Here is a 27070-nt window from a genome sequence, read left to right as displayed (position 1 = left end):
TCTCCCAGCTTTAAAGTCATTTTTATAAAAATCGGAACCAAAGAAATTTTTATAGGCTGTGCAGGAGGTGGTGGCTTGACCTAATCCTACTTAAGCTAGTAATTTTCATGTTGTTTACATTAGTCACCACCCAAAAGTTGAACATGTGACAACTCTATTTAAATGATTCCTTTCATGACGTATATTCCACATTTACTATGGCTAAGTTGTTTTTAAAGTTTTCATGAGCAAATTGCTAAGGATGGAAATTTTCTTCACTATTTTTTTTTTCAGAACAAGAATTGATAAGCTATTTCTATTTCTATATCAAAGTGTTTGTCGAAACACTCCAGCATAATTTATTTTAAAATATTTATTTATATAATTTTGTGTTCATGAAGGCATGTGAACTTATATTTATTTATGTTCTATTTATTAAAGTATTTATTTTCAAATGGATGAGAAATACCTTATGTTGTTCTAAAAATAAAATGATGGAATTAAAAGTAACTTTCACATTTTTCTAATGTAATTGGAATACTTTAAGTGTTAGAATACACATTGTAGGGAAACGGAAAACGCTGATGAAATTTGAACAAAATTACCTTGTAAAGATTGCCACAATATTCTTACCCATTTCCTAATAACTTTAATCTACTTTAAAGGGAGCCTGGTAAGGCAAGATACCTTTTAATGCTGAGGTCCTCGAGTGAGTCACTTTATTTTTGTTCAACATCTGAATCTAAAATACAGGGGAATGCTTATCCCTGTTAGCCACAGCCCCGTAACATACTGTGCATTAGACAAATACATAACAATATCCTCCAACTGGGAAAAACATCATTAAGAGGCCTTCTAGTTAAATTATTCTAATTTTCATGACCCTTTGGGCCCTTAGGGGGAGGTTGTTTCTAAATTACAATGAGAAAAACTGTCCATTTGCCTTAAATTATATAGAATGTCTGCCTGAACCACATGGATAATTGCCTTGCTTTGGCTTAAGGGAGGTGCTCTTAATGACCCAACTACTAAAGCCCATCTTTTTAATTCTCTAAACCATGTGAATTTTAAAAGATTCACTTGACGGAATAACAGGTCATTTTAGACTGATAATCATACTCCTCCTTAATCTGAAAAGCCCCTAGGAAACCAACTCTTTAGAGGGGGCCCCCCTTCCTCATGTGAATCCTCCCTATCAGATCCAATTCATATCCCTGTGAACTGTGAGGGGGATGTGTTTGGCCACCCCAGGTCCTCATCTGTGTGGCACATACTCATTTCTCAGATTCTCACCCCACTTGATGGAAATTGTTGGAAGCCAGACCCCATCACATATGTCTTTTTCTTTAGGGATCCCTCCGTAAGCTGGAGTGACCCTCAAGTGACTCACAGACAGGAGTTTCTTGTCTTTAAGTGCAGTTTCTGGGGGTTCAGCAGCTTTGATTGTGATGGGGCTGGGACTGCAGACTCCTCACATGGGATGGTGATTTATCTCATTTGTGCCCAGAACAAGGAGAGGCAAGCAGATCGTCCGTCCCGTGGACTGGTTTATACAGACGAATGCAGGGGTTAGTTTGGTTTCTGAAAAGGACCGTGACATACGCTTCAAAAACATGTCTGGCCAAGAGACATCTTCACAACTAATCCCATTCTTCATGGCGTGGTCCATTTTCCACTTTTTTCTCTACGCCTGGGTCTGCGATTTCTAAGTTACAGAACAGGACTATGTTTTAACTTCTCCCTGTTTCCAGTTCCAAGAATTGAAGATAATACTAGAACCTGCTTCAGAGATCAGTGTGAGGGTGCAATGGAACAACTCATGCCAAGCACTAGCACCGGCCTGGCACGTAATACATATGCAATAAATGTGAGCAATTTTTGAAAATTATTACTAGTCTTTGGGCTTGGCAACCGGGCCAAATTGGCTGAAGCCTCTTTGCTACTATCATCTGTGAAATTCAAAACACTGTAGCCCCTCCCTATTTCCCAGTGCTATTGTGAGGATGAAATAACTGTATGGTGCTGGCATCTGGTCAGTTCTCAACATCGACTGCTTTAAACTGTCAGATTGTTTGCTTAAAGACCTGAGTGCCGGGGACGCCTCTCCACGGCACTCGGCATATTGAGGGTGTTGATAGGAGGCAGTTTGCTGCAAGATACCACAGCAAAAAGCAGAGACCTGGCCTTCACAGAACAAAGGGTGGGGAGCAAAGTAATTTAGTTTTTTTAGGCCTGTTAGAAATTCGTTTACCAGGTTATTTTTTAAATGTAAATAAACAGTGACAGTGTTTCTCACACATGAGAATGACGTAATCAGAAAATTAACATGAAAACCAGCTGACAGCTGCCCCAACCAAGGGCCCGGAGCTTTGGGGAACAGGGACAGTTCTGGGGAGCGAGCCAGCCAGACATCCAAAGGTGGGTAATGGGCCACTCAAGAGATGCAAAAGGCCTTAGACACCCTGAGGAGGAAAGAAAACAAAGGAACAAAAAGGGAAGGCAGCTTGGTCAGAGGCTGTGTGTCTCCCTGGGCCAGTGGTGACCGTTTGAGGACTACGCATCTGGTGGTACAGCATACTTCTGGCTTCCTAGTTCAAGGCAAAGTGCATTACAATATTGCTACAGACCGAATGTTTGGGTGCTCCTAAAATTCATATGTGGCAGCCCTGACCCTCACGTCGATGGTATTTGGAGGTGGGGACTTTAGAAAGTTAGTTCACTCATAAACATGGAGTCTCTGTGGTGGATTAATGCCCTTATTAGGAGATACGCAGAGAGATCCACCCCACCCACTGCCATGTGAGGACAGTGACACAGTGGCAGTCTGCACACCAGGAGTGTCCAGCCTGTGCACACAACCAATGTTCCCTTTAGCCTCCCCTGTTAAGGTCACAGTAAGTCATGGGACACTTTCATCATAACCGTACAAGCATCATCATGTTTTTTATGCATCTCCTCTCGCCCTCACTACACTGTGAGAACCTCCATACAGGAAACGCCATGTTACACGTGGATTTGCGTCCTCCGGCCCTGGCGCTCAAACATGCTGGAAAGAGAAAGGCAAATCTTCATGGGTTCCCATTTGTTCATTTCTTTTCTAATCTAGGAATAAATAAAGTCTTTACAGTCTTTAAAAATCAAATTATCCCCAATTTAAAAAACGTTAGAAATTATAAAATGCACAGGCTTGCTTGGTTCAAAACAATTATACATGCTGATATTGGGGAGGGGGGTCTAAAATTCATAAGCCTGTTGATTTAAATAACTTACATATCTACCATCTGGGATTATGTGGTTACTGTCCTTCAGAAACAATGTGCCAACACACCACACGGGTAAACTGGAAAGTGACCACTTCCCCTTGCAGATATCTTAGAAACGAACTCCCAGGCGGCAGTTTGAGAGGCCCTCTCAGTCATATCATCAGCTGGTTCCCACACTGCCCCACAGGAGAGGATCGGGGTGGGCAGGGCTCCTCAGTAACCCCTCAGGAGCCCCAGGGACTCACCCACCGCCCTGCCCGCCAGAGCAGGGCCACTTTCGAGTGCTTGGCCAGTGCAGGTTCCAGGTGAGGCTTCCTTTCACAAACGGCTCTACAGCTCAGGGAATGTTCAGCTCACTGAACTCGTCTAAGCTCCTCCCTGCAGTTAGGCTTTTACAAGGAACAAAACCATCTAAATTTCCCAACCTGCTCGACAGTAAAACACCGCTGTCAATGCAGAGCGTACCCCTTTCTATCTGTGCGACTAGTGCTGGGGGTCCTAGCGAGCAGCAAGGATGGGCTCCCCAGGAGAATGACGGCTGGCCACCTCCAGGCTGCCCGACTGGGGAACGACACCGTGACAGGGACAGACTGGATCCCAGTCCCCGGGAGGCCCAGGGCAGAGCTGGAGTCCCAGCGAAGAAGCCGGGAGAGCTGCAGAACCCCGAGCTCAGAATTCAACCCCAGGGCCTCTGTTTTAGTGTCAGCATCTACAGGGCCACTATCAGAAATGTTCAAACTCCGGTTGGAAAAGACGCAATCCCAGCAGTGACTCCCAGGTTACCCAGCTGGGACCGTGCCCTTCAGCCAGCAGCGCATCAACTCACCCGACGACTCCCAGCCAACTGCTGAAACCAGCCCCCGCATGAGGACACATTGACACATCGGCAGTGACAGTGTCCTCTTTAGAAAACAGTGAAAAACGGCTTCCACGTGACAAAGCAGGGGAGGAAACTTTTGCCCTAAAGCAATACAGTGAAATGAGTTCCAAACATGCAGAAAAATCCCATTAGAGAGCAGCACAGGTGAGGAACTAATACGAAACCACCTGGTTTATAATAAAAACATACCTTCCCATCGCCAGGGGTGGAGAGGAAACTCTCAAGCATTCCTGGAGTGAGACCTATGCGAACTCCGGGTGCACCAGTCTTCCTGGGGTTACACTCACTTCAGCCTCAGTCCAAGAACTGGGCCACTGGGCCCAAAGCCAACCAACACCCAGTCGAGGTCACAGCAAGTAAACACGAACACAAAGAAGCTACATTTGCACGGTACAAATGCAGGTTTATTTTCCTTCCCTTCATCCATAGCATGAAAGAGGTTGAAAATTGTTAGGAAACCAGCTTATATACAAAGCACCTCTGAAATTATACTTTTCTTTGAAAAACAACATATAAAAAATAATAAACATTTAAAAAGTCAAGTCCTTAAAGTAGTTTACACTTCTGAATGTTAAAACACCACGTGTTTCCTAAAATATAGTACAATTTTAAAAAAAACAACTCATTGAAGTGACACTGATTTGAATTCCACAGGATCCTGGACAATTAAAAATACGTTATTTTTTATAAAGTAAATTTGTTCTTCACAGGCAAAACAACAGTTAAGTGTGTTTCTCTGGTTAATTCATTGAGATTTATTTTACTTTCCAGCTAATGACTGAAGACTAATGGCAATTTATAGTGTCTTCAAATAAGTTAACAAAACATATTCAAAATGTTAATCACCACAGGCATGATTCTGGGAGAGTGACAGTATCTATACATACAAAAAACAAACAAAAAACATCTCACCAATTATCAAGAGCCAATGTGACCCATTAATAATTCCCTGGGGCAAGTCTTCTTCAAGAAGAGATGACAGTTTTCCCTTGGTCCTGCTAAGGCTACCCTCCCCACCCGGGAAGTAAATGATCCTAGGGTGAAAGTCAAGAAATGTAGTGTTTGGCCCGGTGATTTCAGAAGGTTGGTGAAAATTGCAGCAACTCTGATAATGGACCCAGTTGAACTTGTCCAGTAAGGTGAGGAAACCAACTGTGATCAAGCTCATCAACACTGAGATGGGAGAGGATTACATTCCTTTCTAATCCCTCTAGGACCAGGCAACATGACTGGTTTAACGGTTTAACAGACCACTAGCCAGACAAGATAGTCCTGTGAGATACAGAAATTATATCCCACATAAAGAGATGCATTGTACCCAGAGGTACAGTGTGTCTCTCTGTGTGGAAGCTGAAAGAACAGGAACCTCTTTTCATTATTGTCAATATGATAGAAGCTAAACTAAATCCATACAAGTACACCACTATTTAATTGCAAAAAATGTTTCAAACACTTGGTAAGAATTTCATAGTCCACACTACTCCAAAAAGAATATTACCACATTTCTCACCTGAGTTGAGTCATTTTATACTCATTTGGGTGGCGGAGCTGGTGGGATGGTGTGAGCAAGAGGTGCCAAAAAAGAAAAAAAATATTGATATTATAAAGGTGTTTTCTTCCTCAAGTTTTCCAAAATTTTACATTCTCTTTGTCCATGGATAGTGTGGGCTACAGAGTGACTGGCTGTAGAGAAGGTGCTTCCAGAGTCTGTGAAGTTCAAGATCTCATTAAGTCTATACCCAATGACCAGGTGAAATGGTGTTTTGCAGATAAAAGTTCCTGAGGTTTCCTTTTGCAGTTCGTCTTCCAAATTTCATACTCCCTATAAGAAACCTGACAAAAGAGAGAATTAAACAAATTCAAAGATTCATTGTTGAGACAAAAAGAGGCAAGCATTGAAATAAAATCACTTGTCTAGTTAAAAAAGAAACTCCTGGGGGGGAAAAAAAAGGAATTCCTGGAAGTTGCTGAGTTTTCCTGAGCTTAAGAGAAGCCACTGTAATTTAAAGGCTATGATTACAAGATACTAAAATATTCTAATATTGATAAAAATATAAAATTCAGCCAATTAACCAGGTATTTTGGCTACGGGAGGGCATAAAATAACGGTAAATTTGGGGGGATGTGGGTTTGTTTTTAACTCACAGAAGATTTTTTTTTTTGGACTAATAAGTTTGTATGGTCCCTTCACTGCAAAAAATGTCACAAACTCTCTTGTATTTTTTTTATTTTTTTAATATATCTTTATTGATTTCAGAGAGAGGAAAGGAGAGGGGGAGAGAGAGAGAGAGAGAAATATCAATGATGAGAGAGTCATTGATTGAGCCCGCAACCCAGGCATGTGCCCTGACCGGGAATCGAACCCCGATCACCTGGATCCTAGGTTGACGCTCAACCGCTGAGCCATGCCTGACCGGGCATCCTCTTGTATTTCTAATGTATCAGCAAGTCAAGGGTCAATGAGGTCAGGAGCAGACAAAAAGGTAACAAAAAACCCACAAAATAAACCCGTTATAAGGGGCTTGAGAGAGATTTTCTGAGTCAGACACTGTGATATGTGGTTATCAGAGCACGATGTGGCCACTGCTGCATGCAAATGAGCAGATTTCCACATGTGGGCCTTCAAATTTACATAATTTCAACATATCCAAGCATAAGAATGAGAAATTTGATATTGAAACTTGTTTTCCTATTTGCTTGAGGCCTGTGCACCCAACGTCTACAGGGGGAGTTCAGCAGCCTTGCCCACCACCTCTGAAAGCGTCCTGAGGGAGCACGGAGTGCTTTTACTTCCATATAAATTTCTGGGGTATTTACACACTTTTACATCCTTTTTGGAATAAAAAGTTAAGTAGCATGCCAAATAAACACCTCTCTCTGGCTTATATCGAGGGTTCTGAGAGGCAACGCTGCATTTGTTAACTACGATAACAATACCTAATAATCAAAGTTTGAATTGGTTTGACCTTGGATATAACAAAATCAAAACCACAAAAAAGAAGTGCTTAAAAACAAAGGAAGGAACCCTGTGGTTTTCTAGATTGAGACAAAAAACAACCCCCTTCGGCCTCTAGGGCTCTGCTTTTTTCCTTCCCCTTTGCCACTTGAGGTTCACTGGTGCCACCCCGTGGACTCCTCGAGCACTGCTTCAGTGCCAGGAAGGCCCAGCAGGCTCAGTGCTACCAGATGTCCCAAGTACCATGACATTCATATCTACTCCTTACTGAGCCTCACTACCGGCCTGAAGCTTTACATGCATGACCTGTTTTCATCCTTACAACGGACGAGTACATAGAAGTTTTTGCATCTGACAGATGGGAACAGAGAGGCTTAGAGTTAGGTTAAGAATTTGCTTAGTCACAAAGCTAGCCAGCACTCAAGCTGGGATCCGACCCTTCCTCTCAGTCCAAGCACAAATCATCATGACTCAGACTATGGCAGCCCACGAGCTTACTTCTGCATTTGCATAATAATCTGAACACAAGCTTATAAATAAACAAGCAACACATTCTCCAGCAGAAATTTGCTATTCACAAAGACATGGCTTGATTCCAAGTCAGTGGTTTAAGAAAATTTCAGGCTCACCTTCCAGCACATCTTGGACTTCAGCTGAGACATTTTTCAAGCAGTTATATAAATTCTGGACTGTGGCATTACTCTGCTGCTTTTCTTGCCACTTTTTCAGCATCCTAAACTTACAAATTGTAATATCATCTTCCTTCTCCCGGATAGCATCAATATCGCTGATGTCCAACTCCAGGCTGACAATGGCAATTTTTATCCAGTCCTTGCCCAACTTCCCAGCAAGGGTAATCAACTGAGCGTCTGTTAATAGGGTCTCTGCTCCACCTAAAAGCAGATGAGGAATTCAGTAGTTCCTCTCAACACGTCAATCATTTATAACCACTTACAATGACAATGTATTCTCCTTCTATTAAAAAGGATGCTATATTTGTAACTTTGTAACTGTTTTAAAATATATTTAAATCCCCCCCCCAAATCCCTGCTTTCCAAAATATCTTAAGGACTAACAGGAACTCTTATATAATATTAAACTGGGGTATATTGTGCATAATAATTACACATGAGACTTTTACGAAGTGGCACAAATTAGATTGGAATAAAAAAAAATTCAGATACCAAAAATAATTGATGTGGCTCAAAAAGAAAAAGATACAGCTTTGCCCTTGCCCACTCTGTCTCTCTATCTAAATGTTAGCAAGAGCTCTGAACTGAAGTCTCCATTATGCCATCTCCCGGCATTAGGGGAAAAACATTCCACAGAAAAGTCACAGGATGGTATTTGTAAGAGTATCTGTTGATCTCCAAGAAACTGTCATAATCTTAGAAGGGCATATAATTGCCAAAGCAAACCACTGGCCCCATAAAAAGTATCAGCCCTATCGGTAAACTAGATATTCGGCGGTCGCTTTGTGCTACGCTGACGCCAAACTCACGGGCTGCAGGGTTTCGGGTAAGGACCCTCGAGGCACTACGAACACCGGAGAGAACATCAGCAGGGAGTGAGGAGTGAGAAAAATAGTTCCTGGGATGCAACACCTCTGCTCTAAGGACAACTTATTAATGTGAATCTCACATCTGTACCTGGTTTCCTCTCTAACTTTCTAGACTGAAGAACGGGCTCGTAAAGATGCCCGCGCCCTCTAGTGGTTTCCTGGCACACGGGCGACTGCTCCTGGCTCCCAGAACTGCCAGTGAAAACTACTGCACATGGAAGTTCTCAAGGCCACCCCAAAACTCATTGTAGGAGACTCTCGGCCTAAATTTTAACAAGATCTCAAAGTAATTTTGTTAAGGTTGAGCGCTGATCCTATTTTGAAAAGCAACAGTGATATACTGAGTCTCAAACTACCAAGCTAGTGACTGGGTATCTCAAAGAATGTTACAGAAATACCTAAACGAACAAACAAAAAATCTTTACTAATTTGTTTACTTACATCCTACATTGTCAACTCCAAGAAGGTTGGAAATCCTTAATTTTTCTAGGTGTATTTGACCATTTTGATGCTATTTCTAGCTACTTGGTATTTGAGCTCATTTTAAATAGCCCAATAATTGCATGAAACAAGAAAAACGTGTCCTATAAATCAATTTAACACAAAACTATGTGCCACTCAGGGATAATGGATAATTTCTGAGGACCTAATGTACAGCACGGTGACTACAGTTAGTAATACCGCATTGTATATTTAAATTCTGCTGATCTTAAGTGGTCCTGCCACTAAAATAAACAGTAACTGTGAGGTGATGGATGCATTAACTGACTTGACTGGTAAATATTTCACAATGTGTATGTATACCAAATCATCATGTTGTACATTTTAGTATATACAATTTTATCTGTATATTGTATCTCAATAGCACTGGAAAAAATTGTATCTCAGTGTAATTAGGTTTAAAACATAATTCCAGAGCCTCACTTATTTTGGTGTTGACTTAATAAAAACGTTTCTAGTGATATACAGTGAAATCACATATATTTCATTCTCACAGCCTCCTGCTCTATAAACTGTAAAATATCTTATTTCACTTTATAGAATTTGTCTGCTTTTAGAGATTCACACCTTCTTACAGTAATAGTAAAAGGTATTTTGATGAAAGGGTTAATTTGGAGAGTTACATGAGGTCCCCAAATGCTTGAGACCTTGCCTCATATAATTCGAGTCTGGATTTTTAAACTTAGATTTGTGAATTCTTGTTGGACTTGCATTTTGAGCCATGAAGAACTCCATCTCCTGGCTCCTTAGAGTGAGTATTGTTAAATGTTTTAAATCTCTACTATATTTTCACAACTACCGCGTCTTGGTCTCTGCCTTTTCATTGAAAGAAATTAGGTTGAGACCTGCCTCTAATAATTGAGCTGGAGGAGCTCCACTCAGAAGTAGCTAAGAAGCAATGAACACACACATGGACATTCACAATTCCATTCATTCAAGCAACGCTCACTGTCTTCTACACAGGCTCCATGCTCAGTGCTATGGGAAATGTGCAGGTGGACAGGCTATGACCCTACCCCTGAGGACTGTAAGGGCCCCCCCCCCCCCCCCCGCAGGACTGCTGCGTGAAGGTGAGGAGTGGGGAATCAAGCTGGAAGAGCAGGCTGGGGCAGGCCGAGGAGGACCCTCATCCAGGCCTGAGGAGCTGGGACACAGGCGCGCACAGCTGGACGTGGCTCCTGGACGACCAACCCGAGTGTGTGTGTGATGGATGAATTTCGACGGGGGAGACCAGGGGAATGATTTATAGCCACTGAGGATATTGTTACAAACCTGAAGTGTCAACCTGCTTCATTCTCTTATCATAGACCTCCTCTTCAGGTAGGGTGCTACTTATTTTACGTCGCCTGCTACCTTAAAAAAAAAAAATCAACAAATTGGCTTTCCATTATGTTTATTACTTCAATCTGCATTTTTTTTTTAAAAATCATCATTCAGATAGAAACCAATTGAAAACAGATTCCAAGGTTGCTCAGATGATTAAGAGAGTTACAGAGCCTTAATGCGACCACCTCTGTGCAGAAAAATAAAAATCCCAGTGGGTGGGAGGAACGGAAGTGTGGATACGACTCGCTTAATGTCCAGTTACCAGCACTTACCACTTGTGCTACTTTTTGAAATGCTCTGACTCCGGTTATGTTGAACCCAGTCACCTGTTAAAGCACAATAAACATCACTTAGAAAAGACAGTATGAAATTAGAATTAAAGAAATCAATTTGTGAAAGTATGTGAAGCTCTAGGGTCCTGGCAGCCTCTCTGAGGTTCACATATGAGTTTAGGGTTTCACTTGGTATGTGCGCAAATGCACTGGGCTTGAATTTTTAGATAAATAATGAACACTCCTCCTGACAGGTCTTGTAAGGCAAGTGTTTCCCAAACTCAAGCCCTCTACACACCACTGTCAAGGTTTCTGCCATACCCACACGTCAGGTGAAACGTTACTTACTCAGTATTTCTTTAAATCTATGACGACTGTAAATACAACAGTGGCATCACTTGCCCCATGGAGAAAGAAGCCATAAAAACAAACATTTTTAATTTTAAATGTAGTTATATGTACTCCACCAAAACAGTCTCACGTATGTTCCTTCTGTACTTTGGAGACCACTGCATTTGGGGTTCCTTCTGATCACTTTGTTGTGATTCACACCACCTTCCTTGTGTGAAATTCAGCCGCTGCTCTAGGAGGTGCTTACGTCTCACACAGGCCTTCTATAGGTCCCTTTAGTGAAGATGCCTTAATAGTGGTGACTACTCAATTAACCATTAGCTCAGCCAAAAAAATAATAAGAAAGACGAAATACATCTTACAAGGCAGTATCATTGTAGAAGTTTTTTAAAAAATCAAGCATCATGAGAGGTCTTACCAAGTGGTCTTTAAAACTACAGAGAGGCTATTCTTAGCCCAGAAGAGCGTCAGTTATACAGGTGGCTATGTGTTAACAGCAATATTGCTACAGCACTTGTGATTAACAAGTAACATCTTTCAGGTTCATTTGTTTGAACAAATGAATGAACACCAAGAGAAACATACGATCCCCAACACAAGAATCCCAACCAGACTCTACAAGCAAGTAATTTTAGCTTGGATAAGGTCTGCTTCAGACTGGCTAACTTAAAGGGTATAATCTAGAGAATCAGAATCAATCGCATCTATTGAAAAGGCTCGTGCTTAAGCTAGGACTGAGAATTCCAAAATCATTAGATCAGGTCTCATTCTAAAGGCTAAAGACATGACAGGAAACACAGGCCCCACATATAACCCAACGGGCACAAAGAGATGAGCTGAGAAAGGACTCCAGTGCTGTTGAGATGGTGGAGAGATTTAGGAAACACTTCACAGGTCCTTGATGTTACCACACATGCACGGCCAAATAAAAATTCTGAAGGACAAAAGAAATAAAAGAGTGGGCTACAGCTCTTCTCATGTCCGGTGCTGGCACTGGCCACTCACGCTGCTTTTGAGGATACTGGAGTCAACACGGGACTACGTGGGATACTGGGAGAGAGTTAAGGTATCATAATCCAAAATGCAATTGATGCAAAGAAAATTTCTGTTACAAACATGTGGCACCGGCAGGAGGAAGCTCGGTGCCATGTGCACGTAAGGATGCTACAGCCACAGTGGTGAAAGACTGGCCCACAATCCCGCACGGAGCTGGCTAATTCCAGAGCTGGAGCTACAGACCACGTGACCTCACTCCCAAACCCACTGTTTCTGCCTCCCTTTTGGTGCCAAAATGTGGTCACTACTCACATGTCTGCTGCTCTAAAAACTCCCTTCAACTAGAATTGGAGGTCAAGCTCAGATGTGCCTGAGGAGGCGGCCAGGGACAGCTGTCTAGTGTCCCCTGAAATTCCCCTCTCCAGAGGGGATCCCCATGGGCTGCAGTCCTCCCCCACTTGTCCCAGAGCAGAAGAGGATGGTCTAGGTTGTCAGAGGGCTTCTCAGCACCAAAAAATTAAACAGGGTATGGGGGCCCACAGCAGAGCTGTCATCGCCCAGAGTGGGAGCCATCAGTTGAAGACCGAAGGGGCAGAATCAGCAAATGAGCCACACAGTCAGCCAAGATGCAGATCTGCATCCAGGTCCCAGAAGAGAATATCACAATACCCCTAATTCACATTAAAATATCTGAGATCTCAACCTCGGAGTGGTAAGAAAAAGCCAACTCCACCGTCCAACCCCTCCCACGCACACACGCACACTCACTGAGCCACCCACTGACTGCCAAGGGCTGGACATGGGAACCTAAGAACCAGAGCCCGCACCTCTGTCCCAGGAGCTGGGGCCTTTCCCTTCATCAGCTCTGTCAATGTTATGATGACGAGACAATTACTCTGTTTGCTTTCCCACCCCCACCACCCACAAACCAGGTTTCATTTAAGATACGAAACACTTACATTCTCTCAGTTTTGCTTTCCATACAATCTCGTCGGAATCCATTTCAACCAACAGTAATTTAAACTCCACTGGTTGCTCCAAGTAAACTTCAACGTAACTTTTCAATTTTAAAAGTGAACCATCCACAAATTCAATTTCCTTTCAAAAAAAAGAAAAAGTGAACTTTTTAAAATGGAAAAGTTGTGTTCATTAATTGACAACATACAGTGTAAAATAACAGATGATGACAAGTAGATGGGTTCACGCTTGCTTAACGCTCACTGGCACCCTGACCTTGGAAATCCCACTCCTCAATCACACGCCCTTATTCTCTTGCTTCTAGCCCACGCCCACCCCCCATCCAACCCACCCCCTTACTCCAACTCCTTTTCTGCTTCATTTTCCTAAAGCTAACTTTTGAGCCCCTTCCTGATTTCATGTTTCCTGTTGCCAAACTAGACCGTGTGCTCACCCACTGGACGCCCTTTCGTTAAGCGCTCTTGAACTTCCTCTCCATGTTTTGCTAAGATCATTCTACAACCTGGAACAGGCTCAGCACGCACAGACTAGGCTGCGTGTTTTATCCACACTCCCTCACTGAACACCACTTTCCCCCACCAAATCCTCTTTTTGCTATTTTACAGGTAAAGAACCTCAGAGAAGCAAATTAACTTGCGCAACTTCACATCTAGGAAGTGGTGGAACTTAATGTGAATCCACACCTCCTGACGCCAAAGTGTGAGCTCTTAACCGCTACACAGACCGCCTCCTGCCTTCCACCTCCTCTGTTCCTCTCCAGGCTGCCTAGGGAGCCCAGAGGGAGAAATGCATTTTTTTTTTTTAAAGTATAGGCGAACCTCTTCTATTGCACTTCCCAGATATTACGCTCTTTCCAAGCTGAAGGTTTTTGGCAACCCTACTAGAGCCATTTTCCCAGCAGCATTTGCTCACTTCGTGTCTCCGTGTCACATTTTGGAAATTCTCACAGTATTTCAGACTCCTTCATTATTATTACATTTGTAATGGTGATCTGCAATCATGATCTTTGATGTTGCTACTGTAATTGTTTTGGGGCATCACAAACTTAATCAGTAAATATTGTGTGTTCTGACTGCTCCAACAACTGGTTATTTCCCTATTTTTCTCCCTCTCCTCAGGCCACTCTACTCCCTGAGACACAACCATATTGAAATTAGGCCAATTAATAACCCAACAACGGCCACTCAGTGTTTGAGTGAAAGGAAGAGTGGTACATCTCTCACTTTCTTTAAATCAAAAGCTAGAAATGATTAAGCTTAGTGAGGAAGGCATGTCGAAAGCTGAGACAGGCCAAAAACTAGGCCTCTTGCGCCAAATGGTTAGCCAAGCTCTGAATGTAAAGGGAAAGTTCTTCAGGGAAATTTAATGCTACTTCAGTGAACACACGAATGCTAAGAAGGTGAAACAGCCTGGTGGTCTGGAGAGAAGATCAAAAACCAGCCACATCCTTAAGACAAAGCCTAATCCAGAGCAAGGCCCTGACGACTGTTCTACTCTATAAAGGCTGAGAGAGGCAAGGAAGCTGCAGAAGAAAAGTCTGAAGCTAGCAGAGGTTTAAGGGAAGAAGCCGTCTCCATAACATAAAAATGCAAGGTAAAGCAGCAAGAGCTGATGTAGAAGCTGCAGCAAGTGATCCAGAAGATCTAGCTTAGTTAATGAAGGTGGCTACACTAAACAATAGATTACAATGTAGACGAAAGGACTTTCATGGCTAGAGAGAAGTCAATACCCGGCTTCGAAGCTTCAGAGGACAGGCTGGTTCTCTTGTTAGGGGCTAATGCAGCTGGTGACTGTAAGTTGAAGCCAATGTTCATTTACCATTCTAAAAATCCTAGGGTCTTTAAGAGTCATGCTAACTCTACCCTGCCTGTGCTCTAGAAATGGAACAACACAGTATAAATATCAGAACATCTGTTTACAACACAGCTTACTGAATATTTTAAGCCCACTGTTGAGGCCTACTGCTCAGGGAAAAAAAGATTACTTCAAAAACACTGCTGCTCACTGACAATGCACCTGGTCACTCAAGAGCTCTGATGGAGATATACAGTGAGATTAATGTTTCCATGACTACTAACACAACGTATATTCTACAGCCCATGGATCAAGGAGTAATTTCTACTTTCAAGTCTTACTACTTAAGAAATACAAGTTTATAAGGTTATAGTTGCATAGATAGTGATTCTTCTGATAGATCTGGACAAGATAAACTAAAAACTTTCTGGAAAAAATTGAACATTCTAGATGTCATTAACAACATTCATGATTCATGGTAAGAGATCAAAATATTAACATTAACAGGAGTTTGGAAGAAGTTCATCCCAACCCTCATGGATGACTATGAGGGTTTAAGACTTCAGTGGAGGAAGTAACTGCAGATGTGGTGGAAATAGCAAGAGAACTAGAATTAAACGTAGAGCCAGAAAATGTGACTGAATTGTTGTAATCTCATGATAAAACTTTAATGAATGAGGAGTTGGATGAGCAAAAAAAGTATTTTCTTGAGAAGGAATCTATTCCTGGTGAAGATGCTGTAAAGACTGTTTAAATAACAAAGGACTTAGAACATTACATAAATTTAGTTGGAAAAGCAGAGGTAGGGTTTGAGAGGACTGACTTCAATTCTGAAAGAAGTTCTACTGTGGGTAAAGCGCTATCAAACAGCATTGCAATGGCATGCTACAGAGAAATCTTTCATGAAAGGAAGAATCAATCTATGTGGCAAACTTCACTGTTGTCTTATTTTTACAACGTGTCACGGGCACCCCCAACCTTCAGCAACTGCCACCCTGATCACTCAGCAGCCATCAACACTGAGGCAAGGCCCTCCACCAGAAAAACCATTTTGAGTCACTGATGGTTAGCATTTTTTAAGCAAGAAAATATTTTTTAATTAAGTATGTACATTTTTTTAGACATAATACTATTACACACTTAATACTGACTACAGCATAGTATAAACATAACTTTTATATGCATTGGAAAACCAAACCACTTATGACTCACTCTACTGCTATATTTACCGTATTGTGGCAGTCTGAAACACAGCCCACAGTATCTCCAGTTTGCCTGTGCATCACTGAACTGCCTGGGCATTGCCATCATAAACCAATGGCCTTAACTGGTCCCATTCCCTTTCCATCCCAAATCACTAGCTTTATCCTCACAACCTTCAAAGGGTCACCAGGGCCTATAAAGCGTAGATATTGCCCTCCCCTGGCCCCACTCTTCCCAAAACCCTCTGTGTTCTGCTTTCCTGGAACTATCCCCATGCCGAGCCCAGTGGCACATCCCATCACCTCACTTAGGCACTACTGTGCCCTCTTCCAGTGATTCCCTCACCCTCCAAACCCAGAACAAATGTCAACACATGGGAACCTTCCTGAAAACCCACTGCACTTTGTACTCAACTCGATGGTGATACCACATTATGTGAAAGTTATTTCTTTACAGCAGGGGTAGGAAATATCCGGCCCGCAGGCTGTATTATTTGGTCTGGCCCTGCCAAGGCAACTGCAGGCAGGAATCAAAATTCAATAAATCTAGTTTTTTTCATACAATAATTTTGTATGGCCCAAGAATGATGTTATATACAAATAGCCCTTGGCAGAAAAAAGGCTCCCCACCCCTGTTTTTCAGGAATGCAGTAATTCTCCCTCTACACTGGCATCTTTGGAGGGAAAAGCTCATGACTTTCTGGCTTTTTAATTTTTAGCTCTTATCCCAGGACTATTGACAATAGGCACTTTTCTTTTTTAAAATATATATTTTTCAATATATCTTTATTGATTTCAGAGAGGAAAGGAGAGAGAGAGATAGAAATATCAATGATAAAAGTCACTGATCGGCTGCCTCCTGAATGCTCCCTACTGGGGATCGAGTCCGCAACCCGGGCATGTGCCCTCACCTAGAATTGAACCACGATCTCACAGATCATAGGTCGATGCTCAACCGCTGAGCCACGCCGGCCAGGCGGCAATGGGCACTTTTCATAAATGTCAGTTGAACAAATCATTAATGGTATAAAACTAATAAGAACACTTTTGATTTACACAGAGTTTTACAAATTTCAGAGTGCCCCTAAACTACTTATATGACCCTTTGAGTAATCCTGGGAGATTATCCCCATTTTAAATGCCAGAAATTTGGTTAAGAGAGCATGCCCAATTAATTAGTGACAAAACTAGGCTATTTAAAGTCCTCTAGCTGCCACCATCTTTGTAAGAAAAACCTCTTGGGACCATCCCAGGATCCTTCTAGGCAGATTCACGCATTCACTATGTATTATTCCCTCTCTCCGTGGTAACCTTGGCAGCACATCACAGTCACCTTGAGAGCTTTAATAAGCCCTATGTCCAGGCCATTCCTGGAGCAATTAAGTCAGTATCTCTGGAGGTGAGACCAGGCCACAGGCTTCTTTAGAGCTCCTCAGGGACTCCATTATGCAGCAAAGGCCAAGATCGCGGTCCTAAGTAAACTCTTCAAATCAAATTCCACCTCCCAGACAAGGCTGCAACTTGCTTCTTATGATTGTCAATTGTACTGTCTAGGGCTTGATCAGCTTAGAAGGGCTGAGTTTCAATCTTTCAGAATCAGTGATAAGACCACGGCATTAGGAGCCAAGGGCAGATGGGGCTCGGGGCCGGCTCTCCTGCTGCCCAGATGTGTGGCTTGATCACCTGCCTGCTTTGCACATTAGTCTCCACAGCTGCATTGTTGTAAGGCTCAAATGACACTGATTGCAAAGAGACCCTTTGAAAGAGAACAAGACAGTCTGCATTCAAAAGTTATGGAAGGCTGGTAACCTAATTGCTTCCAAGAAGACCAGGCCCCTGATAATACAATAAAAAAATGCAAAATAGACCATTACAATCAGCTCTTTCTTGCTTCATATTTTAATATAACAGAATCAAAACATGTTTCAACTTTTCACATACTATAAAAGAAATAGGAAGAGGTGCACCAAAGGAATTTCCACACGGACCTCTAGGTTAGGTAAGCTATGGCACACATTCAGAGCACATAATGAAAATAAGTTTTAAAAACAACTCAGCCATTACAAGAAACTGAAATCACTTACAAATGCCATGGTGTATACAGCAAATAGTTTAAATCTAAATGGTAATATATTCCCATAACTATCTTTCAAATGCCTTCCAGTAAAAAAAGCCCAAAATCCCGTTAGCGATTCCTTTCCATTAACCTTAAATGCTCTGTCACTTCAAATAAAACTTGAGGTTTTCATTCCTTTGATGCCAACACTGTTTGAAGAATTTAATAAAACATCCAAGAAAATTTAAAACCTTTTAAAAGGGAAAGTGATTGGCTAGTCTATCTTTGAAATGGCTGCAGACTAATCCTTAAATTCAAAGCATCTTTGGAATAAGCTACAAGATTAGCAAAATAACTATTTTCTTATAAATAGGACATAAAAAATAAGAACAGAATGGATTCCTTTGAAACCTTCAAAATACCATGGCTAAGAAATATACATCCCTGCTGCTACTCCAAGTTGGTTTTTAAAAGATATACCTCGGGGGTGATGTCGGCTTCTGGTTCACTGACCAGTCTGTATTTCTTCCCATTCTGCAGTAACTTCTGGCAAACAGGAGGCTTGTCGATTTTCATGAATTTCTTAGAGGAGTGCTTTACAGACTTGGAAATATCCTAAAGATGGAAATAGGTTTTGGTTGTGAAATGCACCAACAATTGTAAGAGCTATAAGAGACCCAGGCGTGCAGCTCCAGGCTGCAGGATCTTCATTTCCTCCCCCAAAGTGACAGCACGAATAACTCCCACAGTGCTCTCAAAAAAATGCTGCAGAGGCCCAGGCACCTTCGATGTGCACCGCAGGCTCCTAAGTCTCCAAACATCCTTCTGCAAAAGCTCTACAGCCAAAAGCAACACAGGTAGCTTGCGGGGTACCAAAGATTTGCTTCTGAAGGATTTGAGAAAATCAAGTTAGCACTAGCATTAGACACCTGTACTAATTACACGCCCACCATAGGAATGGAAAGCAACTATGTTATTAGACTGGGTTCCAGTTTACTCAGTTTGCTTCTACCCAGCACTTTGTTTCCATCCTGACTGTCACAACAATCTCTCTAGCACGGCCCTGGAGAGGACACTGATTTTGCATGGATTGTTCGAATGGCCCAAAGAGGTTAAGGTAACCTTTGGCACAGGTTCTCTTGGTAAGGCAGCTGTACAACTGACATGAAATATAGGTTTCCTGCAGGCAAAGTTCAAGGAAATCTTTTCCTACATAGGAAAAAAATCAAGCCAAGAAGAATGTAAGCATCAAAGAGTAGCCAGGAAGGACTTCCTACCTTCACTGTGCCCTGCTCCCTATTGTTCTAGTGGCACCTCCTCTCTGTTTGCTGACACAAGGGCTCCTTACCCAGCTTCCCAGAAAGCATGAATAATGCTCTTTGAATGAATTTTACTTTTAAAAATATAAAGTACTTATTCCAAAGCTATGCTAATTATACGTTAGGTGGGATTGTTTTTATACATTTTGAAGATGAGCTTCCCAATCGAACGTGTTCTCTTTAATGAGATTACAGGAAGCAGATTTTACCTAAAAGCCTATTACTTACTATGAAGTGTTTCAACTTTCATATATATTGCTAATTATAACCAGTATAACTTTTTAAAGTCGAGGAAATACTACAGCCTAAACCATTGGGAGTAGATAGTTTGACGTAAGTTCTGTAACTTTAACTAGAACTCATCAATTAGCACACTTTAGATCTAATGCTTATTTTTTTTGTTTTTGGATTTTTTTAATGCTCATATTTTTAACTATGTCAAACCCTGATCTAAAACCTGGAAGTATAATTCTGAGTCACTGCTTTGTTCATTTGTTCTCCACCCACCTCTAAGCCATTTCCAGTGTGCTGACAATGGCTAAAAGCAGGAAAGGAGAGTCAGTGACTATTCTAATCTATTCGGGAGTTCAGAAAATGGGCTGAATATCACAGCCTGATTCTACATACTGCAAAACTGAACCATTATGAACATCCAAACCCCTCCTCTTCCCTCAACAATAAGTGATTCATGAATATTTGCTACTATAAAACCCACAATGTTGAGCCCATGAACCATAGGTCAATTTTTATCCAAAACATTGCTCTGAATCAAATGAGTTAACCTGGGATGCCCATCTTATCTGAGGAGCAATAGGACAATGGGAAATCTCAAGTTACCCTATACTTCACCCAAAGACTTTAAATGTCTCCCCAATGTACTCTGGAACAGGTACCTCTCACACTCTAAAATAAGCACGAGTCCCCTGGGAATCCTGCCAAGCGCAGGTTCCGATTCTGTAGGTCTGGGGTGGGGCTGAGAGTGTGCTAAAATTCTAACAAGTTCCCCAGCGGATGCCGATGGTCTTGGTCCCCTGGTCCCCAGACCACATCTTGAGTAGCAATGCTGCAGAAAAGCAGCTGGCCTCGGCTGTCCAACAGACAACCCTCTCCAAGGCCAGGCCTGCGTGCCTGGGCCAACCCCACCCCTGGAGAGCCACTTCCCCAACTGCTGTCTTCTTGATGTACAGGCAACCATACTCTGTGGATTTGAGGACTCAGGCACACCCAGGCACTAACATTATAACCTCTGGGGGTAAGTGCCAAATTAGACCCAAGGGGGGGTACTTAAAAGGAACAGGACCCAGGCCTAAATGTGGTGTAATGTCTGAACACAAAGTACTCAACGTTTATTATTCATTTTTATTGGCTTTACCTTGATGAAGGACTCGTTATTGGTCGCTATGTACACGCGAAAAGACAAGGATGGATTATGGTCGATGACTTTGTACAGAATCACAGCCCCGTGGTGGTACAATGTCTCTTCGCTTTGAATAACAGGTCCCACAGGAGAAAGAGAGCTCACGTGCCATTTGACATGGGTTGGAGAATGATCCACAGTACCTTCTAATGAGGCGCTGGAATTTTTTATATGTAAGACTCTGAATGTCATATTGGCATCATGGCCTGTTAAAATATGAAGGTAAATGAGTGTTCCAGGTGTTATAATATTGCACACATACACACTATCATTAAAATTACAGCAAACAAGTACTTACGACCCAAGCAGAGGGAATGTGGAAACTGAATGGACGTAAGACAGGCTGGGTCACATTTAACATCAAACAAGGGTCCCCCAACAGCCCAGGGCTTGACAACCAGGTGTGCGTATTTGCTCCAGGACAAAATGCAATACTTGATGTTAACTTTTCTGTTAACCTCAAAGATCAGACCAGTTTTCGTGCACTCGTAAACTCCCTCCATGTCCACCATCAGTCTGCGTTGGAAAGATAAGAACACCTGTTTAGTCCTAATGTTTGGTTAGGAGAGGACTTCTTAAAACTATTTATGTTTTCAATTTCATTCAAAAGCATTAAAGAAACTCTGTAGCATTCTGAAGAAGCATCATTACCAAAGAAAATAATCCAAGTAATTACATACAATGTGTGAAATTAGTTATGCTATCTTCTGTCTCCCCTAATTGGGATTATGTTTACGCAGAAAATTAAATTACCGATGATACTAAGTCTCCTGTATTCACAATTACTTACAAAAACTGTCCCCCGGAAAGGAGTCTAGGGGTTACTTGCTCGTGGTGTTTCTGGAGAAAAAGTACATATGAAATATATATAAGCAATAGATTAAGTAAATGTTTTCTTAAATAAGAGAATAATATTTTATAATAAAAAGATACTTACATTTTCAGCATGACAGTGTTCACAGTGAGGTTCAATTTTAATTAATTCTAAATAATAGAGACAAAGTTTTACTTATATGAATGTGATTGGCATTTTCAAATTTAAAATTTTAAACAATATATGTGATATGCCCAGATTATAAAATTCAAAGGTATATATGCCCCTCTGCAATAATGATATTTAAAAGACTGTTTTGGAAAACCTAAGTTCATACCTGAATTAAAATGATCTCTGGGCGATTCTCTATCCCCTCGTTCTTTAGCTGTAAAAGATATCATCACTCATGTTGGCACACGTCAATCACAGGGTAAATCACCTACTACTCAAACACACCTTCAGCTTCACAACCAACAGGAACTCTAAACTTGTATTTAAACCTCTCTGAGAGTTGACTCAGGTGCACATGGCACGTTAACCCATTTGTGAATCCCACTGTGGGTCTAACGCATGAAAATGTTTGAGTGTGACTCAAGCTTCAGCGCACCCCACTTGGGCAAGTCTTTATTGGGTGCTCTCACACAGCAGCCACTGTTCCCGTCATCCTGCAACTGGACCCACAAATCCTCCTGACAGCACGGCATGGGGAGAACGGGGTGAATCGAGCAAATAAGAGGGCGAGCCCAGCGCCTGGCCTTACCCGGAGTGGAAGCGCCCTCGCCGCGAGGCTTTCCCAGCTCCCCATCTGCGGAGACAAGAAGGGCTTAGGGCCTGGTGCTCGCAAGCACCCTCCTCGCTGACCAGCTCACCCGGAGCGCTGCTCGCCCCCAAGGCTGACCCGGAGTCAGGAACTGAGCAGGAGTCCTTATTGTTGAAAGTTTTACAGGTGTCCCCTCCCCACCCCACTCCTCTACCCTCCTCCCACCCGCCCCCTCCCCAGGCTTTCACCGTATTACTGTCGGTGCCCATGGGGTATGCGCATATGGATGTAAATTCTCTGGTTAATCTCTCCAGCCCCCCTTTCCTTCTGCTATATGTCAGTCTGTTGTATGCTTCAATGTCTCTGGGTCTATTTTGCGCTTTAATTTCTACCCCAATCCAATCTATGGAGGCTGGACTTATTACCACATTTTGAAGGGTGAAATCATCAATTAACGTATAAACAGGACAGCAAGGAGGACGTCTGGTTCACATTCTTCCCTTTTGGGTATCAGAATGGACATCTACTCGAGTGTAAAACAGGGGTAATTACAGGTTCTTATCAATACACAAGAAGACTGCAAAGAGCTTACAATTTCCTTCAGAGATTCCCATTGGGAAACTGCAGAGAGTTAGATTGTATACAAAAGGGCTTCGAGTGAAGAGACTTCAGTTATTTTAAGTGTTACTAAGAAGCCCTGACTGCCTTCTATAGTATTTGTGTTCATGGGCAGATCAAACTCTAAGAACTGGGACAAAATCCTACAGCATAATAAAATCAGTGAAAATATAAGCTGAGTCACTCACGAAACTTTAGACGCAAACCATATTTTATATTTAGAATCTATGTCCTTAAAAGTGGTTTCATACTCAAGTTGCTCACAAAGAGCCAGAACAGCAAGCCAGAAACTGCAGACCACAAATGGTACGTTTTCGGCAGCAAACTGTTTACTCTGCGATCATCTGTGAGCAGTGACCACCATGGGAGGAAACCAGCACCCCTGCGGCCACCCTGCAGATCAGATTCGGTCTCAACCTTTTCTCCTTGGGGAAACCGTAAGAGCAGAACCCCACAAGCAGAGACTGAGCGTCAGTGCGGGGAACACAGTCCCTGTGGTCCGAGCGTAGGAGCGCCAATGTTCAAAGTGCTTAGAAGGTGCCTCGTGTCTAACTTAGTTTTGCACAGAAAAAAGACTGTGAACAAGCAACGTGCAACTTAAAAACTCCGAAAGGCTAACCTTCTCTTTCTTCCTTTCAATAACAAAAGGGAAAAAAATCAGAGGAAGGATGTACTTACTTGTTTTTTCTGTTTTTGGCTCCTCATTATCTATTAAAAAAAAAAAGTCCAAGTCAGATTCAGATGACAGCTAAGAGAAAACACAGGCCGATGGGGAAATAGGTAAAATGTTTGCCTCTCGCCAACAGCAACCATTTCCTGCCTTTCTTCTTCAGAGCATCCTGTTTTGCCACTTTGCTTGCCAACCAGAATTATTTCCCATGTAAGTACTTTTTCAGCACTTTACAAAACCATGCTAGAAATTGATATGTCCTCAAACAATGAGTGGTGTGTGCGTGACTTTAAAAATAAGGGTTTAAATGTTGCACCTGAATTAAAGGAATAGAAACACACGTGACTTACCAGAGTCACTCTCAGAGCTGCTCTCGGAACTGCTGTCCTCATCTAAATGAAAACACAGGCCATGGGACACAACGAATAAAAAGCAGGAACTACTGTAATTATACACATTGGAAAAGAAATCCAAACTCAACTGATTTCTTCCTTCAGTCAATTCTCAAATCCAAAACTAGTCTGGTTCACATAAAGGGGGGCTTATTCTCCTTTGGAAATGGGCAAAATAAACTTTAACCATTTAAATGCGAGCTCAGCTCTCACTCCGGCGGTGATCATTTTATATGGGTGTCACCCAAGCCCTGCCCGGCCTTGACCTTCCCTACTGCTCCCATCTTGCCCCTGCACTTGGGCATCTAGAAGGTTCCCAGGCACAAGTTCAATGATACGACAGTGCAGGATTCTGGAATGTAGATACCATTTCATGGAAGCACACGTTGTTCAACTACTACTGAAAAGAATGCTCCCTTCACTTCCTCACCCCCAGCTCAGCACCTCTGCCCACTGCAATCAAGCTTCTGTTTCTACAACTACTTTGGCATCTTTTATTTCCCCAATGGCGTGCTCAACCCCAGGCCCATGGCATCCGGAGGGAAAGACACCACCCACTTCCCCCTGCCCACATGACCCTCCCATGGAGCCTGTCCTGGCTCTCCTCCAACCTCTCTGAGTGCCCTCCACGTGCCTCCAGGCTCCTCTCCAGCCCCCACCCCCCACTACTACTGTCCCACTCCCACTCCCAGCCTCCTTTCCAGTTATCTGACCTTCTTCATTCTCTGGAAGCAGCACTGTACACTTTCCCACATCAGGGCCTTTACACCTGCACATCTCTTGTACTAAGGCAACTTTTCCCCATCTTTGTCCTGTTACTCCAATTTATCACTCCTCTGGGAAGCCTCCCAGGACTACCCCAGCCAAGTGTCTACCACCTTGCTTGGCTCACAGAGGACCCTGTATTAGATTAGTGTGGCCAGTCTAAAAATGACCTAATTGCCTAAGCACAGCATTATCATCAAACTTTAAAGTAACTGATTTCACGAGAATAGGTAATCACAGAACTTTAAAATTTATTCAACTCTTTCAAGTAAAAAGATGAAAATCACTACCTTTCACTCACATTGTTTGAAGTGATTCAGAAAAATCAACTGTAATTTATCTTGCTATGAATAGGTTATTTTATAAATATTTCACTTGGGAATTTACTAGTATTTACCCTTACCTGATTTAGATTCCTTTGAAGTGTCTAAGTTTGGGCTAGGGCAATCTAAATTTTGAGAAAGAAAGAAATGTTTAAGAGTTTAAATACAAGCATAAAATAAAATATTATATTCTTTTCTGTTAAAAGCCACTAAGCCAATAGAAGCACCCTCTACTAAAAAATTGAATCACCTCTTTAGACCCACAGCAGCCCTGCATGTCAAACTAATGCAAATGATGCCATATTCACAGGGGTTAAAAGATTTAGACCAAGAAAGCTTAAGCATTTTCCAGTAGAGGGAGAACAGAAAGCCAACAAACTTGAGATTTACTTGGTTGGTTCCTTGATAACCTGTGAATTTTGTGCCAAAGTAGCTGCATTGCTTCTCTGATCAGTTCAGTAGCTCCCTAAAAACATCCCTGGCAATTAAGTAACTTGACACCAGAAAAAAAAGCAGGGAAAAAAAGCACCTAGTTTTAGATTTTGTAACTGAAGGGAAGACAATGGTGTTCCTATACCAAGGAATCAACATTCTTCCCCAGGCAAATGACTGTCAACAATTTAGTGAAATGTCACAAATAGGTTGAAGCTAAGGCTCTGAAGTTGGCAGGAGACATTGAGACCAGACCAGGGAAGGCCTTGACTGCAATTAGGAAGAATTGGCATCCCTGATGGTTCTCCTGCAGGGGATGACATGGCGACACAGATGACATAAGAGCTTCAAACTGGCCCTGGTGGTACCCCGAGATGTTGGTGGCTACTGGAGGGTTAATGTTTAGGATGGATTAGACTTCAGAGCCTCACACTAGGAGGCCACTGCAGAGATTCAGATCTGAAGTAACAGGAGTCTAGACCAGCATGAGTGGGCATGGGAATGAAGAAATTACAGATGGGGGAGGAGAAGGGGGTGGCAGAAGTTACCTCCAATGTGAAATAAAGCAAGAACATTCCTGTGTGGGGAAGGACTGCTCCTTAGTTACCATGCCCGTGTCTGTATTGATGCTATGCTCAATTAGACAGCCCCAGCAATCTTCCATTTCCCCTGTACCTGGAACAGGCATCCACACGGGGCTGATGAACGGCAGGGGCTTAATTACTGTTGACCAATTCCCCTGGGCTTGGGCAGAGACCACTGTCCCCCAATTTTATAAACACTGACTTAATGTCCACTGGGTGATGGGCACTCTGCAGAAATGAGGGAAAACGCCATGCCTCAGAAAACAGCTTATGGGTTAATGCAGCTGTGAGGGCAGGAGTAGCTGTGTTAGACAAACTACAGCAAGAAATCACAACAATACAGTACGAAATTAGGCCAGTATTTTGCTGGCCCAAGAGAGAAATGGAGACCAGTCACTGAAGATGAGGGATTCAGCACAAGTTCATGAATCTGGTTGAGCTGAAACAAGTCTTGGAGACCAAATGTGAGGGCAGGGAGAGGCATCTCAGGCAGATAGAAACAGGGGCAAAAGCAACGCAGGGGATGTCTATGCAGGCGGAAGGTTCAGGTCAGCACTGCGAAGCAGGAGAGCCCACCAGGTCTGACCACAGCCTTGACAGATGCCTGGCATCCTCATGCACTGCACATTCCAGCCAAATGTTACAGAAACCTTTATTATATTGTAATCATAATACTTCTATTGGGCAGGTTATTGTTCTGAACTGAAAAAAAAAAAAAGGAACCACAAGAGGGATACAGAACTTGCAAAACTAAGAAAGTGGCCCAAGGATGGGCTGAGGACTTTCCAAGTCAGTCTGCGGTCAAGTGACACAGACGACCCCTCAAGTGGCCTCGGGACCATCCTCCAGAATGGCTCTCAG

At 42.5% G+C, this 27070-nt stretch overlaps 1 protein-coding gene across 1 annotated transcript; it reads right to left on the bottom strand.

The window, feature by feature from the left end:
- Positions 1–4500: 4500 nt before the first annotated feature.
- LOC107539312 (uncharacterized) lies at positions 4501–24882 on the bottom strand. The gene is made up of 15 exons (XM_087817822.1): positions 24819–24882; positions 24064–24216; positions 23722–23751; positions 22426–22470; positions 22003–22050; positions 21789–21835; positions 21642–21691; positions 21150–21367; positions 20807–21057; positions 18596–18730; positions 13045–13183; positions 10739–10792; positions 10413–10493; positions 7708–7971; positions 4501–5955 (listed from the first exon to the last, which is right to left on the bottom strand). The coding sequence occupies exons 1-15, from the start codon at positions 24880–24882 to the stop codon at positions 5945–5947; spliced, it is 1590 nt and encodes a 529-aa protein (XP_087673948.1). The 3' UTR covers positions 4501–5944.
- Between the last annotated feature and the right edge of the window lie 2188 nt (positions 24883–27070).

The sequence above is a fragment of the Miniopterus natalensis genome, chromosome 6 (assembly GCF_054644295.1).
Source record: "Miniopterus natalensis isolate mMinNat1 chromosome 6, mMinNat1.hap1, whole genome shotgun sequence".
In the NCBI taxonomy this organism is placed as follows: domain Eukaryota; kingdom Metazoa; phylum Chordata; class Mammalia; order Chiroptera; family Miniopteridae; genus Miniopterus; species Miniopterus natalensis.
Note: the sequence above shows the minus strand (reverse complement) of the source record. Positions and strands in the feature narration are given on the sequence as shown.

Bases quoted from the DNA above. Each gene is read 5' to 3' on its own strand.
- LOC107539312 (XM_087817822.1), bottom strand. From the start codon at position 24,882: ATGTGCAGGTGTAAAGGCCCTGATGTGGGAAAGTGTACAGTGCTGCTT. The intron at 21,058-21,149 runs GTAAGTACTTGT...ATATTTTAACAG, and splicing joins ACATTCCCTCTGCTTGGGTC to GCCATGATGCCAATATGACA. The intron at 13,184-18,595 runs GTATATCTTTTA...TTTTTTTGAAAG, and splicing joins AAGCCGACATCACCCCCGAG to GAAATTGAATTTGTGGATGG.